Below are 14,319 nucleotides of genomic sequence, written 5' to 3'. Positions count from 1 at the left end.
AGATGCTCATGAAGGAAGAAAAATAAATTCAAAACATAGGATGTACGCTGAAAAAAATATGAGATCTTAGCTAACAGTTAACAGTGATTTTCTCTGATAATTTTCTCTGAATAGAATTGGGCGGGGGCTCTTTTTTATGTTACTTATTGTTACAGATTATAATTTAAATACATTACCTTTGTAATTAGAAAAAAAGTGATATTTTTAAAAGGCAACTTTACAATTTCTTTTTACAGGAGATTACATGCTTGATACAAAGCCAAAAGAAATTTCAGAAATTCAGCGTTTAAACTATGAGCAGGTAACAACCCAATTTTTGTTATATTAAAATAGGTAATTTGCCCTTATGCATATATTCATTGGTCACTATCAATGGCTTTTCAGGCATATTCTTTGTTTTCTTTTTTTTTTACGCACTTTTAAAAATGTAAAAACCATTTTCAGCCCATAGCCATATTTGACCCACAGGCCATACTTTGCTTATCTCTCTTTTATATGAACCTATATATAGTCCATGGGGTCACAAAAGTTGAATACGACTTGGTGACTAAACCATATAACATGAAGAAAGAAATATGGACACCATTCTACATACCTATGAAGAATCATGACCTAGTATTTTCCTTGAAAAAATTGACTTTCAAGTGAATTGAATTTGTTATTGATTCCTCTTCCCTCATTTGTTTATATTTTACAATTAAGTTATATTTTGGAAATCATTCAGCAAATGATGTCTAGGGTATGCCATTAGGACTAAATCTTCTATTTCATAGTTTCAGTGTGTTTACATTGTTTGGCACATTCTTTTGAGATACTATTCTGTAATATAGGTGGGGACCACTGGGCTCAAAATTATTGGAGCTGGAAGAAAGCAAGAAGAGCTTCATTTTCTTCAGTATTCTTCCTTTGTTTGACAAAAGAAGGCAAGAAGAACACAGGTTCTTGCAGTGGAAGAAGTATCAGCCAGGGAAGAAACATATCATTGGAACTTTTGTTTGAATGTGTTTACATTGTTTGGCATGTTCTTTGGAGATACTATTCTGTAATACATGAGGGGACCACTAGGCTCAAAATTACTGGAGCTGGAAGTAAGCAAGCAGAGCTTCATTTTCTTCAGTATGCTTCCTTTGTTTGACAGTAGAAGGCAAGAAGAACACAGGTTCTTACAGTGGAAGACGTATCAGCTAGGGAAGAAACATATCACTGGAACCTTTATATAAGTTCACTTTCAAAGTAACCCTTATTCGTACTTTCACCAGTGTCCAGATAGCAAAAAGAAAACTCATTTCAATATTGCAAAATTTCTTGAATTTGAATGTTAGATAATCTAGTCCTAATAAGATCGAAAAGCTAGTATGTTACATTGAATCACTGTGTAAGGTAGGAAATCTGTGTGTGTGTTAAGTCGCCTCAGTTGTATCCTACTCTGTGCAACCCCATGGACTATAACCTGCCAGGCTTTTCTGCCCATGGCATTCTCCAGGCAAGAATACTGGGGTGGGGTGCCATGTTCTCCTCCAGGAAATCTGTAGTTAAAGCCAAATAGGTATACTAAGTCATTTCAGTTCTATTGGAATTCGTAACTTAAAGCAAGGATTTCCAAACATTTTTCACAGTAGAAACTTGTTTTCAAATGAAATCTTATGTTAACCTTCAATTTATAAAGCCAGTGAATATTTTATAAGTGTAAAGTGATATGGTTAAACTTGTATCATTTATCAAGTTTGTATCAGTTCTTATTGAAATCAGTAAGGCTATTAATACAAAAACTTGAAATTAGAAATTACAGATCATAGTTGTAGTTTCATATCAACCTCAAAATTTAGTCCATTTCTGTTGCACAGACCTGAGAAAATCTTGAGTGCAAAGTATTTACAAATGATACCAGCACTTTGTTTCAAGTCTTGTCTTGCAGTCTCAGGATGTGCTTCCATTAAGATGATTTGGACTCTTGAAAAACGACTGGAAGTTTTGTTTCAAAGTTGAAACAAACACTGATAGCCACTTGCATTTCTTATCAACATGTCAGACAAAAAGTACCGTGTTTAAAATAAGTTCTAAAACTATAAGGTATTGTGATTGAATTACCATTCGTTTTGAGAATAGTATCTTCAGTTCAGTTCAGTTCAGTCACTCAGTCGTGTCCGACTCTTTGCAACTCTGTGAACCACAGCACGCCAGGCCTCCCTGTCCATCACCAACTCCCGGAGTCCACCTAAACCCATGTCCATTGAGTCAGTGATGCCATCCAACCATCTTATCCTCTGTCGTCCCCTTTTCCTCCCGCCCTCAATCTTTCCCAGCATCAGGGTTAGTGCCAAGCTGATAAAATTGAGTCTAAGCTGGTATTTAATGCTCCACAGGTATGGTATAACAATAATCTTTTTGTATAATTTTGTGTGAGCAGAAATGTTCAAGCCTAAATTTGAAAAGACCAGTGCAGAACTTCAGTCTTCCTGATTTAAAATCCTTACCAGAAGTTGCAATATAAACAAAATACTATATGTTTATGACAGATTTTTATATGACTGCAAATATATTTTAAAAATATATCTTATGTTTAAATTTAAAATTTCACCACATTAACAGTACCTTTAAGAAAAATTCTAAGAAGCAGTTGAACTATTGGCTTTAAAGAAGTAGTAATCCTTTTATCAGCACCCTTCCCTAATTTATATTTTATGTTAATTATCATAATATGAATTTAGGAACAAAATGGCAAAATACTCTTTCAAACTCTTTGTTTATAGATTTATTTATATCAGTTTTATTCTTTATGGAGATTATTAGTTATATTAATTTAGTGATTTTAATATTATATAATCTATTTTAAATGTAGAAGATATATATAGGTGTAAACTTGAAATTATATTCCCCCTTGAAGAAAATTGGGTGATTGGCAACCAAGAATTTAACAAATAGCAGAAAAAATCAGTAGTAGTAAATCCGCAGTCCTACAGTGGCTCATATTCATTCATATTTTCCCACATTCATCATTGTTATGGCTTTAGGCAAAGTTTTAAAACACTGAAAGGAAAAAAATGTGAGCTGATTGTTTTCAAAGGTTCAACTTTAGGGAAGACTGAGAAAATAAGTGTTTCAGGGTATTACAATTGTTAGAGAGAGGTGAAACGGAAAAAACCCAAAAACTCTATAATAGTGTTATCCTGTTGTAAATTCCTCACTCATAAATTTAAAACATTTGATTAATTTCTGTTTTTTAGTCTGTGTTGTCTCTTATGATAGAATTTTGTAAGTTAACTGGTAAAACTTTTCTTATGACCTAAATTTGTCCTTTCCAGATTTCAGAGAGTCCCTAATTGTAATATAAAAGGGTTTATTTCATGTTCAGCCATTCTACTATTAGCCCTCCAGTAGGCTATAGTCTATAGCCTATTTTATATCTTTAGTATGTAGCACAGTATCTGATTAACAGTATAGATCTAATAAAATTTTATCAGATTTTCTATATTGAATTTTATTTGTTCCATCAGATATACCCTCTATACTTCTGTCCATATTTAATATATTAAAATGCTTCAGTTCAGTTCAGTTCAGTTGCTCAGTCGTGTCCGACTCTTTGCAACTCTGTGAACCGCAGCACGCCAGGCCTCCTTGTCCATCACCAACTCCTGGAGTTCACCCAGACTCACGTCCATCGAGTCAGTGATGCCATCCAGCCATCTCATCCTCTGTCGTCCCCTTCTCCTCCTGCCCCCAATCCCTCCCAGCATCAGAGTCTTTTCCAATGAGTCAGCTCTTCACATGAAGTGGCCAAAGTACTGGAGTTTCAGCCTTAGCATCTTTCCTTCCAAAGAAATCCCAGGGCTGATCTCCTTCAGAATGGACTGGTTGGATCTCCTTGCAGTCCAAGGGACTCTCAAGAGTCTTCTCCAACACCACAGTTCAAAAGAAAAACATGTTTTAAAATAGTCTTCATTACACACTTACATGACCATGTTTAATGAGAAACCTGGTATGGACAGAATGACACTGATTTGACCAATAAGCCTTTGTGATTGAGCCTCTTTTTCACAGACTTCACCTCCCACCATTTACACTGATACAGAATTATTACCCAAAGTCCATAGTTTACATTAGGGTTCACTCTTGGTGTTTATACATTCTTTGAAAGTGTCTCAGTCATGTCAGACTCTTTACAACCCCAGTGGACTATATAGTCCATGGAATTCTCCAGGCCAGAATACTGGAGTGGGTAGCTGTTCCGTTCTCTAGGGGATCTTCCCATACATTCTTTGGGTTTTGACAAATATATAATGACGTGTATCACCATTATAGTATCATACAGAATAGTTTCTCTGCCTTAAAAATCCTCAGTGCTTTGCCACTACATCCCTCCCTCCTCCACTGATCTTTTTACTGTCTCCATCGTTTTGCCTTTTCCCATTGTTTGTGTCATGTGGAATCATACAATACATTTCATATTGGCTTCTTTCACTTTGTAATGTACATTTAAATTTTTTCCATGTCTGTTCATGGCTTGATAGCTGATTTCTTTTTCTTTCTTTTGTTTAAATTGTGGTTAAAAAAACATAAAATTTACTCTTAACCATTTTTTTTTTCTCTTAACCATTAAGTGTAATGTTAACTGTATTTATATTCTTGTGTAACAGATCTCTAAAATAGTTTCATCTTGTAAAACTAAAATTCTATACTAATTGAACAACTCCCCAGATCTCCTTCCAGCCCCTGACAACTACCATTTTACTTTCTATTTCCATGATTTTGACTACTCTAGATATCTCATCTAAGTGGAGTCACATAATATTTGTTCTTTGCAGTGGCTTATTTCACTCAGCATAATGTCCTCAAGTTTCATCCATGTTGTAACATGTAATAAAATTTCCTTCTTTATTCCATTGTGTGTGTGTGTGTGTGTGTGTGTATATATATATATATATAAAACATGTTTCCTTTATCCATTTTTCTGCTAATGGACATTTGAGCTACATGCACCTCTTGGCTGTTGTGAATAATGCTGCAGTGAATATAGGTGTACACCTATGTCGTTAAGATGATGCTTTTGATTCTTTTAGGAATATACCTGGAAGTGGGAGAGGCCTTTCTCTTTGACTAGAAACTTTTGTCTTTGAACTTCCTGGTCTAAACATAGATCCCTCTCCCCTCTCACTCTGTATACCTTTATCCTATCCAGTTCTTCTTATTAATACTTAACTTTATATTATAATTTATGTATTTTTCTCTCATTAGTAGACTGTTAGTTCCATGAGATTAAGAACTTTGTTTTGTCCACTGTTTTATCTTTAGAACTCATATTTAATGCCTGTAACATAGTTCAGTGCAATCGCTCAGTCCTGTCCAACTCTTTGCAACCCATGGACTGCAGCACGCCAGGCTTCCCTGTCCATCACCAACTCCCGGAGCTTACTCAAACTCATGTCCATTCAGTTGGTGATACTATGCAACCATCTCATCCTCTGTTGTCCTCTTCTCCTCCTGCCTTCAATCTTTCCCAGAATCCGGGGCTTTTCAAATGAGTCAGCTCTTCACATCAGGGGACCAAAGTATTGGAGTTTCAGCTTCAGCATCAGTACTTCCGATGAATATTCAGGACTGATTTCCTTTAGGATGGACAGGTTTGATCTCCTTGCAGTCCAAGGGACTCTCAAGAGTCTTCTCCAACACCACAGTTCAAAAATATCAATTCTTCAGCTCTCAGCTTTTCTTTATAGTCTAACTCTCAAATCCATACATGACTACTGGAAAAACCATAGCTTTGGCTACACGGACCTTTGTCGGCAAAGCAATGTCTCTGCTTTTTAATATGCTGTCTGGGTTGGTCATAGCTTTTCTTCCAAGGAGCAAGCGTCTTTTAATTTCATGGCTGCAGTCACCATCTGCAGTGATTTTGAAGCCCAAGGAAATAAAGTCTCTCACTGTTGCCATTGTTTCCCATCTATTTGCTGTGAACTCATAATCTTAGTTTTTTGAATGTTGAGTTTTAAGCCAACTTTTTCCCTCTCCTCTTTCACTTTCGTCAACAGGCTCTTTAGTTCTTCTTCACTTTCTGCCATGAGGGTAGTGTCATCTGCATATTTGAGGTTATTGATATTTCTCCTGGCAATCTTGATTCCAGCTTGTGCTTCATCCAACCCTGCATTTCACATGATGTACTCTGCATGTGAGTTAAACAGGATGGCAATATATATCCTTGATGTATTCCTTTGCCAATTTGGAATCAATCTGTTATTCCATGTCCGTTTCTGTTTCTTCTTGACCTGCATACAGGTTTCTCAGGAGGCAGGTAAGGTGGTCTGGTATTCTCATCTCTTTAAGAAATTTTCACAGTTTGTTGTGATCCACACAGTCAAAGGCTTTGGCGTAGTCAAACTAGGAATCAAACCTGGGTCTCCCACACTGTGGGCAGACTCTTTACCATCTGAGCCACCAGGGAAGCCCCTTAAACATAGTAGGTACTTAAAAATGGAAAGGATGAATAAATTGGATAAAGTGGAAAATTTGTAGTAAATGTACTTGTATTTAAATATCTTTTTTTGTTGTTGTTTTTCTCATTTTTTTCTCTTCCCCTTTCTATTTTCAGAATATGAGTGATGCTATGGCAGTATTGCACAAACTACAGACAGGCTTGGATGTAAATGTAAAATTCACTGGTGTTCGAGTGTTTGAATATACACCAGAATGCATAGTATTTGATCTTCTTGATATTCCTTTGTATCATGGATGGTTAGTGGACCCTCAGGTAAGTACAAAATATTAAATTATATGAACACAAATGTAGTAAAAATTTATTAATTTGGCAAAGGAATCTAGGTTTACATTTTCTGATATTTATATTTTTGTGTTTTTATGTGGAATTAGCCACATTGTGAGGTTAAGAGCACAGTCCTCTAGATTGCTAAATCTGCTCAAGACTTCTGACTATAATTTCATGGAGTTAGAGGCCAGCTACAGAGCTGAGTGCACATCCTCACCAACACCTGTTATTGTCTATGTTTTTGATTGTAGCCATCCTAGTAGGTGTAAAGTTGTATCTCATTGTGGATTTGTTTGCATTTCTCTAATGACTAATGTTGTTGATTATCTTTCCATGTGCGTATTAGCCATTTGTATATCTTTAGAGAAATATCTGCAAATCTCTTGGCCAGTTTTAATTGGGCTATTTGTCTTTTTGTTACTGGGTTCTAAGAGTTTTTTCTATATTTATAATATATAAAGTATGTAAGTATAAAGTATAAACTTTTAGTGCTTACATTTAGGAGTTTGATACATTTTGAGTTGATTTGTGTATGTGGTTTGGGGAAGGAATCCAACATTATTCTTTTGCATGTGGATATTCAGTTGTCTCAGTCTCATTTGTTGAAAAGATTATTCTTCCCAGCAGTGAATTGTCTTGGCACTCAGAATGATCTTTGTGAAATAAATCCTCCCCTTTATCCCTGCACCCTACTCCTTTCATCAGAAGTCTCCATTGTAACTAGAATAAGATACAAAATCTTTTTTTTTTTTTTTCAATTTTTATTAGAGTATAGTTGATTTACAGTCTTGTGTTAGTTTCAGGTTTACAGGGACATGTAGTCAATTATACATATATCTGCTCCTTGTTAGATTCTTTTCCCATATAGGCCATTATAGAGTACTGAGTAGAGTTCTTTATACTATACAGCAGGCCCTTATTACTAATTTATTTATATAAAGTAGTGTACATATGTCAGTCTCTCAGTCTCCCAATTTATCCCTCCTTCCCCTTCCAGCCCGGGTAATCATGAGTTTGTTTCCTACATCTGTGACTCTCTTTCTGTTTTGTAAATAAGTCAATTTGCACCATTTTTTTTTAGATTCCATGTATAAGTGATATCATATATCTTTCTCTATCTGACTTACTTCACTTAATATGGCAATCTCTGGGTTCATCCATGTTGCTGCAGATGGCATTATTTCATTCTTTATAATAAGATATAAAATCTTTATTAGAATTTTTATGATACACTGCATAATCTAAACTCTGCCTCATGTCCAACTTCGCACCTTTTTACTGGCCTCCAACAACACCAGCTGCCTTGCTATTTTTGAGATATACAGAGCTTGTTTCTAGCTCAGGTTTTTGTACTAGCTGATTGCCCACTATGGAACACTGTTTTCCTGCCCTAACACATTGTTCTCCCAGATCTTTCCATTTCTGGTCTCATTATTCAGGTCTTAGATCAAATATCATCTTGTTAGAGAGGCCTTCCCTTGTTGAAGTTAGTCACCTTCCTTTTCCCAAGTCATTATCTAGAATTGTTTATTTACTTGATTGACTGTCATCTCCCAGTAGAGTGTATGTTTTGTGAAGGCTAGGCTCTTATTGTTAAGAACAGTGCCTGGCACATAGTAGATTCTCAGTAAATATTAACTGATGAAACATTCATGCTTGTATTACCTACAGAGACAGAGAGATCATATAGCAAAGATTTGGTAGTGTTTCTTCATCCCTGTCCTTTGGTAAAGGTAACTGGTATTTCTGAGCAGTGAAAGGCTTGCTGTAAGCAGACATCTGTTTGTTTATTTTGGCACTCTGACTCTTGAGAACATCACTGAAAAGTCTAAAGATGTCCAGCATCTGAATCCTCCAAGGTAAATCATGTTGTGTCCTGGAAAATGGCAGTGCCAGAGAACCTAGAACTTGACAAAAATGAACTTATGGCCTAAGGAACTTAATCAACTGGATTGAAATCATCCCTCTGACTGTATAGCTGCATATTGTCTGGCAAACAGTTGAATTCATATGCTTAAAGAAAAGTATACTCTAATGTAGGATACAAATTGTTCATCAGATTTTTCTGGTCTGCACAAAGCTGTGCTTTTTATCTATTTTTACTTACTTGTTTCATGACTGAAGGATTCTAATGCTGAGAAAGAAAAAAGAACATGGCAAAAGCTTAAAATCCATAGGCTTCTATGAAATATCTCCTCACACTGGCTGATTCTTTCTATTCTTTGAATATGTGTACTGCAAATAATTATCTTGCAATAAATGTGATTCTCTGGATGGTTCAGTTCAGTCGCTCAGCCGTGTCCGACTCTTTGCGACCGCATAAATTGAGCATGCCAGGCTTCCCTGTCCATCACCAACTCCCAGAGTTTACCCAAACTCATCTGCATCGAGTCGGTGATGCCATCCAGCCTACTCGTCCTCTGTCGTCCCCTTCTCCTCCTGCCCCCAATCCCTCCCAGCATCAGGGTCTTTTCCAACAAGTCAACTCTTCGCATGAGGTGGCCAAAGTACTGGAGTTTCAGCTTTAGCATCAGGCCTTCCAAAGAACACCCAGGACTGATCTCCTTTAGGATGGACTGGTTGGACCTCCTTGCAGTCCAAGGGACTCTCAAGAGTCTTCTCCAACACAACAGTTCAAAAGCATCAATTCTTCGGCATTCAGCTTTCTTCACAGTCCAATTCTCACATCCATACATAACCACTGAAAAACCATAGCCTTGACTAGACAGACCTTTGTTGGCAAAGTAATGTCTTTATTTTTTGGTTGGTCATAACTTTCCTTCCAAGAAGTAAGCATCTTTTAATTTAATGGCTGTAATCACCATCTGCAGTGATTTTGAAGCCCCCCAAAATAAAGTCTTTCACTGTTTCCACTGTTTCCCCGTCTATTTCCCATGGAGTGTTGGGACCAGATGCCATGATCTTCATTTTCTGAATGTTGAGCTTTAAGCCAACTTTTTCACTTTCCACTTTCACTTTCATCAAGAGGCTTTTTAGTTCCTCTTCACTTTTTGCCATAAGGGTGGTGTCATCTGCGTATCTGAGGTTATTGATATTTCTCCCGGAAATCTTGATTCCAGCTTGTGTTTCCTCCAGCCCAGCGTTTCTCATGATGTACTCTGCATATAAGTTAAATAAGCAGGGTGACAGTATACAGCCTTGATGTACTCCTTTTCCTATTTGGAACCAGTCTGTTGTTCCATGTCCAGTTCTAACTGGTGCTTCCTGTCAGGAGGTCAGGTGGTCTGGTATTCCCATCTCTTTCAGAATTTTCCACAGTTTCTTGTGATCCACACAGTCAAAGGCTTTGGCGTAGTCAATAAAGCAGAAATAGATGTTTTTCTGGAACTCTCTTGCTTTTTCCATGATCCAGCAGATGTTGGCCATTTGATCTCTGGTTCCTCTGCCTTTTCTGAAAACAGCTTGAACATCTGGAAGTTCACGGTTAACGTACTGCTGAAGCCTGGCTTGGAGAATTTTGAGCACTACTTTACTAGCGTATGAGATGAGTACAATTGTGCGGTAGTTTGAGCGTTCTTTGGCATTGCCTTTCTTTGGGATTGGAATGAAAACTGACCTTTTCCAGTCCTGTGACCACTGCTGAGTTTTCCAAATTTGCTGGCATATTGAGTGCAGCACTTTCACAGCATCATCTTTCAGGATTTGAAATAGCTCAACTGGAATTTTATCACCTCCACTAGCTTTGTTCATGGTGAGGCTTCCTAAGGCCCACCTGACTTCACATTCCAGGATGTCTGGCTCTAGGTGAGTGATCACACCATCGTGATTATCTGGGTCGTGAAGCTCTTTTTTGTACAGTTCTTCTGTGTATTCTTGCCACCTCTTCTTAATATCTTCTGCTTCTGTTAGGTCCATACCATTTCTGTCCTTTATCGAGCCCATCTTTGCATGAAATGTTCCCTTGGTATACTTAATTTTCTTGAAGAGATCTCTAGTCTTTCGCATTCTGTTGTTTTCCTCTATTTCTTGGCATTGATCGCTGAGGAAGGCTTTCTTATCTGTCCTTGCTGTTCTTTGGAACTCTGCATTCAAATAGAAATATCTTTCCTTTTCTCCTTTGCTTTTCCCTTCTCTTCTTTTCACAGCTATTTGAAAGGCCTCCTCAGACAGCCATTTTGCTTTTTTGCATTTCTTTTCCATGGGGATGGTCTTGATCCCTGTCTCCTGCACAATGTCATGAACCTTCGTCCATAGTTCATCAGGCACTCTGTCTATCAGATCTAGTCCCTTAAATCTATTTCTCACTTCTACTGTATAATCATAAGGGATTTGATTTAGGTCATACCTGAATGGTCTAGTGGTTTTCCCTACTTTCTTCAATTTCAGTCTGAATTTGGCAATAAGGAGTTCATGATCTGAGCCACAGTCAGCTCCTGGTCTTGTTTTTGTTGACTGTATAGAGCTTCTCCATCTTTGCCTGCAAAGAATATAATCATTCTGATTTTGGTGTTGACCATCTGGTGATGTCTATATGTAGAGTCTTCTCTTGTGTTGTTGGAAGAGGGTGTTTGCTATGACCAGTGCATTCTCTTGGCAAAACTCTATTAGCCTTTGTTTGCCCTGCTTCATTCTGTACTCCAAGGCCAAATTTGCCTGTTACTCCAGGTGTTTCTTGACTTCCTACTTTTGCAGTCCAGTCCCCTATAATGAAAAGGACATCTTTTTTGGGTGTTAGTTCTAAAAGGTCTTGTAGGTCTTCATAGAACTGTTCAGCTTCTTCAGCGTTACTGGTCGGGGCATAGGCTGGATCACTGTGATATTAATGGTTTGCCTTGGAAACGAAAAGAGATAGTTCTGTTGTTTTTGAGATTGCATCCAGGTACTGCATTTCGGACTCTTTTGTTGACCATGATGGCTCCTCTATTTCTTCTAAGGGATTCCTGTCCACGGTAGTAGATATAATGGTCATCTGAGTTAAATTCACTCATTCCAGTCCATTTTAGTCCCCTGATTCCTAGAATGTCAATGTTCACTCTTGCTGTCTCCTGTTTGACCGCTTGCAATTTGCCTTGATTCATGGACCTAACATTCTAGGTTCCTATGCAATATTGCTCTTTACAGCATCGGACCTTGCCTCTATCACCAGTCACAGCCACAACTGGGTATTGTTTTTGCTTTGGCTCCATCCCTTCCTTCTTTCTGGAGTTATTTCTTCATTGATCTCCAGTAGCATATTGACACCTGCCAACCTGGGGAATTCATCTTTCAGTGTCCTATCTTTTTGCCTTTTCATACTGTTCATGGGGTTCTCAAGGCAAGAATACTGAAGTGGTTTGCCATTCCCTTCTCCAGTGGACCACAGTATGTCAGACCTCTCCACCATGACCCGACTGTCTTGGGTGGCCCCACAGGGTATGACTTAGTTTCATTGAGTTAGACAGGCTGTGGTCCGTGTGATCAGATTGGCTAGTTTTCTGTGATTATGGTTTCAGTGTCTCCCCTCTAATGCCCTCTCACAACACCTAACCTCTTACTTGGGTTTCTCTTACCTTGGATGTGGGATATCTCTTCACGGCTGCTCCAGCAAAGCGCAGCTGCTGCTCCTTACCTTGGACAAGGGATATCTCCTCTCAGCCGCTGCCCCTGACCTTGGGCATGGGGTAGCTCCTCTCAGTCGCTCCTGCGCCGTCTCAGCTTGGCGCTCTCAGTCGCTGCCCCAGATGGACACTAATCCAGCCACTGAGAAGGTATTTCTCCATTATTGATAATTAATTCTTTAAGCACAACATTGGAAGCCAGATGATAGTGAAAATCGTACTTTCAGTGTGCTGAAAGAAGGCAAATGCTAGCCTATTTCCTGTTCCCAGAAAAATTATCTCTCAAGAATGGAGAGAAATAAAATCATTTTTAAGATTGGCTTCATCTTTTAAAAAAATATTTATTTATTTATTTGTCTGTGCCAAGTCTTAGATGTGGGATCTTTAGTTGCATCATGCGAACTCGTAATTGCAGCATGTGGGATCTAGTTCCCTGACCAAGGATCTAACCTGGGCTCCCTTGTGTTGAGTTGCATTCTTAGCGACTGAACCACCGGGGAAGTCTGTAAAGTCATTTTTAGATTAATTGAATTAAGATAGTTTCCTGCCAGTAGACCATTATTTATGGAAATTCTGAACAAGGATTTTGAAAAGAGAGAAAGTTATCCCAGATGGAAGAGTGAGTGGAAAGAAAATAACATGATAAATTAAAATCATTGTTGACTATATTAAATAATAACATCATCTTTTACAGTTTAAAAACATTAGCATATGCAAAAATAATAATATAAGCTGGGTGAAGGGTAAAGTTTTCTAAAGGCCTAGAATTAATTGATCAAGAAGAGAATATTAAGTTCTAAGTTTGATATGATAAGGTTCGATATTATAGTTCTTATAACTTCTCTGTCCAATATGGTAACCAAATATGGCTAGTTAAATTTAATTAAATATTTACTTCCTAAGTTTCACTAGACACACTTTAAATTGCTCAGTAGCCACCTGTGACTAGTGAATTTCTTACTGGGCAACAAAGATTTAGAATATTTCCATTATTACAGCATGTGCTGATGGATAATGCTCCTTTAGAGTAAACATGAAAAGAATAGAAAACATAGTACATAACTTCTGGATTAGTAAAAGGGGGAAGTTTAATCCAAAAAGAAGAAAGGAGAGGTAAAGAAATGTAGAGCTGATGGGAAAGAGAGAACGGTAGATTTAATATATTCAAATATATGAATAATTGTAGTAATATCAATAGGACTAAATGCTCTAGTTAAAAGTCAATGATTCTGAGGTCAGATTAAAATATGTATATTTGCTGTTACAAGAGACATATATAAAATAGTCTGAAGTTACACAGAATAATTGCAAATAAAAAAGAGATAAAAGAGATGCCATACATTGCTAATCTAAAGAAAACTGATGTACCAATAGTAATATCAGAAAGAATAGACTTTTGAGTCAAAAAGTATTACTATTGACAGAATGTTTAATTTACTAAGAAGATATAATCATTTCAAATGTGTATGTGTCTGGAGGCACCTAGAAAATAAATACTCTGATTGACTATTCCTTGAACTCAGTGGGAATCGCCACAGAGAGTCAAGATCAGTTTTTAACAATGGAAAACAGAATTTGTATGCAACAAATAACATAAGCTCCAAGTACATAAAGCAGAATTTAATAAGAAGAAATAAATTTGCCATACTGGAAGCTTTTACAATACTTTTCACTGTAATTGATAGAAGCAGAAAAGATAACCTAATAAACATATATTCTTTTCAAAAAATTAATGAACTTTTTATTTTTGACTAATTCTAGATTTACAGGAAAGTTGAAAAGATAGTATTCAGAATTCCCATACATTCTTCACCCAATTTCTCCTACTCTTACATGACCATAATACATGTGTCAAAACGTAGAGATTTAATGTTGATACATTACTATTAACTATGTTACAGTTCTCACATTTCACTAATTTTTTCACTAATTTTTTTTATGTTCCAGAATCCAATCCAGGGTATTATATTGCATTTTAATCATTGTATCTTCATAGTCTCCCCT

The 14,319-nt window shown here is 37.1% G+C and overlaps 1 protein-coding gene across 3 annotated transcripts in view; it reads left to right on the top strand.

Annotated features, from left to right (window-relative positions):
• The window catches only part of MINDY2 (MINDY lysine 48 deubiquitinase 2), a 77,252-nt gene that overhangs the window by 29,226 nt on the left and 33,707 nt on the right, over positions 1-14,319 (top strand). For all 3 annotated transcript variants that reach the window (XM_055537820.1, XM_055537819.1, XM_055537821.1), the window contains exons 3-4: positions 237-301; positions 6,584-6,742. In XM_055537820.1, coding sequence (XP_055393795.1) covers positions 237-301; positions 6,584-6,742 — 224 coding nt within the window. The remainder of the gene's footprint in view (positions 1-236; positions 302-6,583; positions 6,743-14,319) is intronic.

This window comes from Bubalus kerabau, chromosome 10, assembly GCF_029407905.1.
Source record: "Bubalus kerabau isolate K-KA32 ecotype Philippines breed swamp buffalo chromosome 10, PCC_UOA_SB_1v2, whole genome shotgun sequence".
NCBI classification, from domain to species: Eukaryota; Metazoa; Chordata; class Mammalia; order Artiodactyla; family Bovidae; genus Bubalus; species Bubalus kerabau.
Note: the sequence above shows the minus strand (reverse complement) of the source record. Positions and strands in the feature narration are given on the sequence as shown.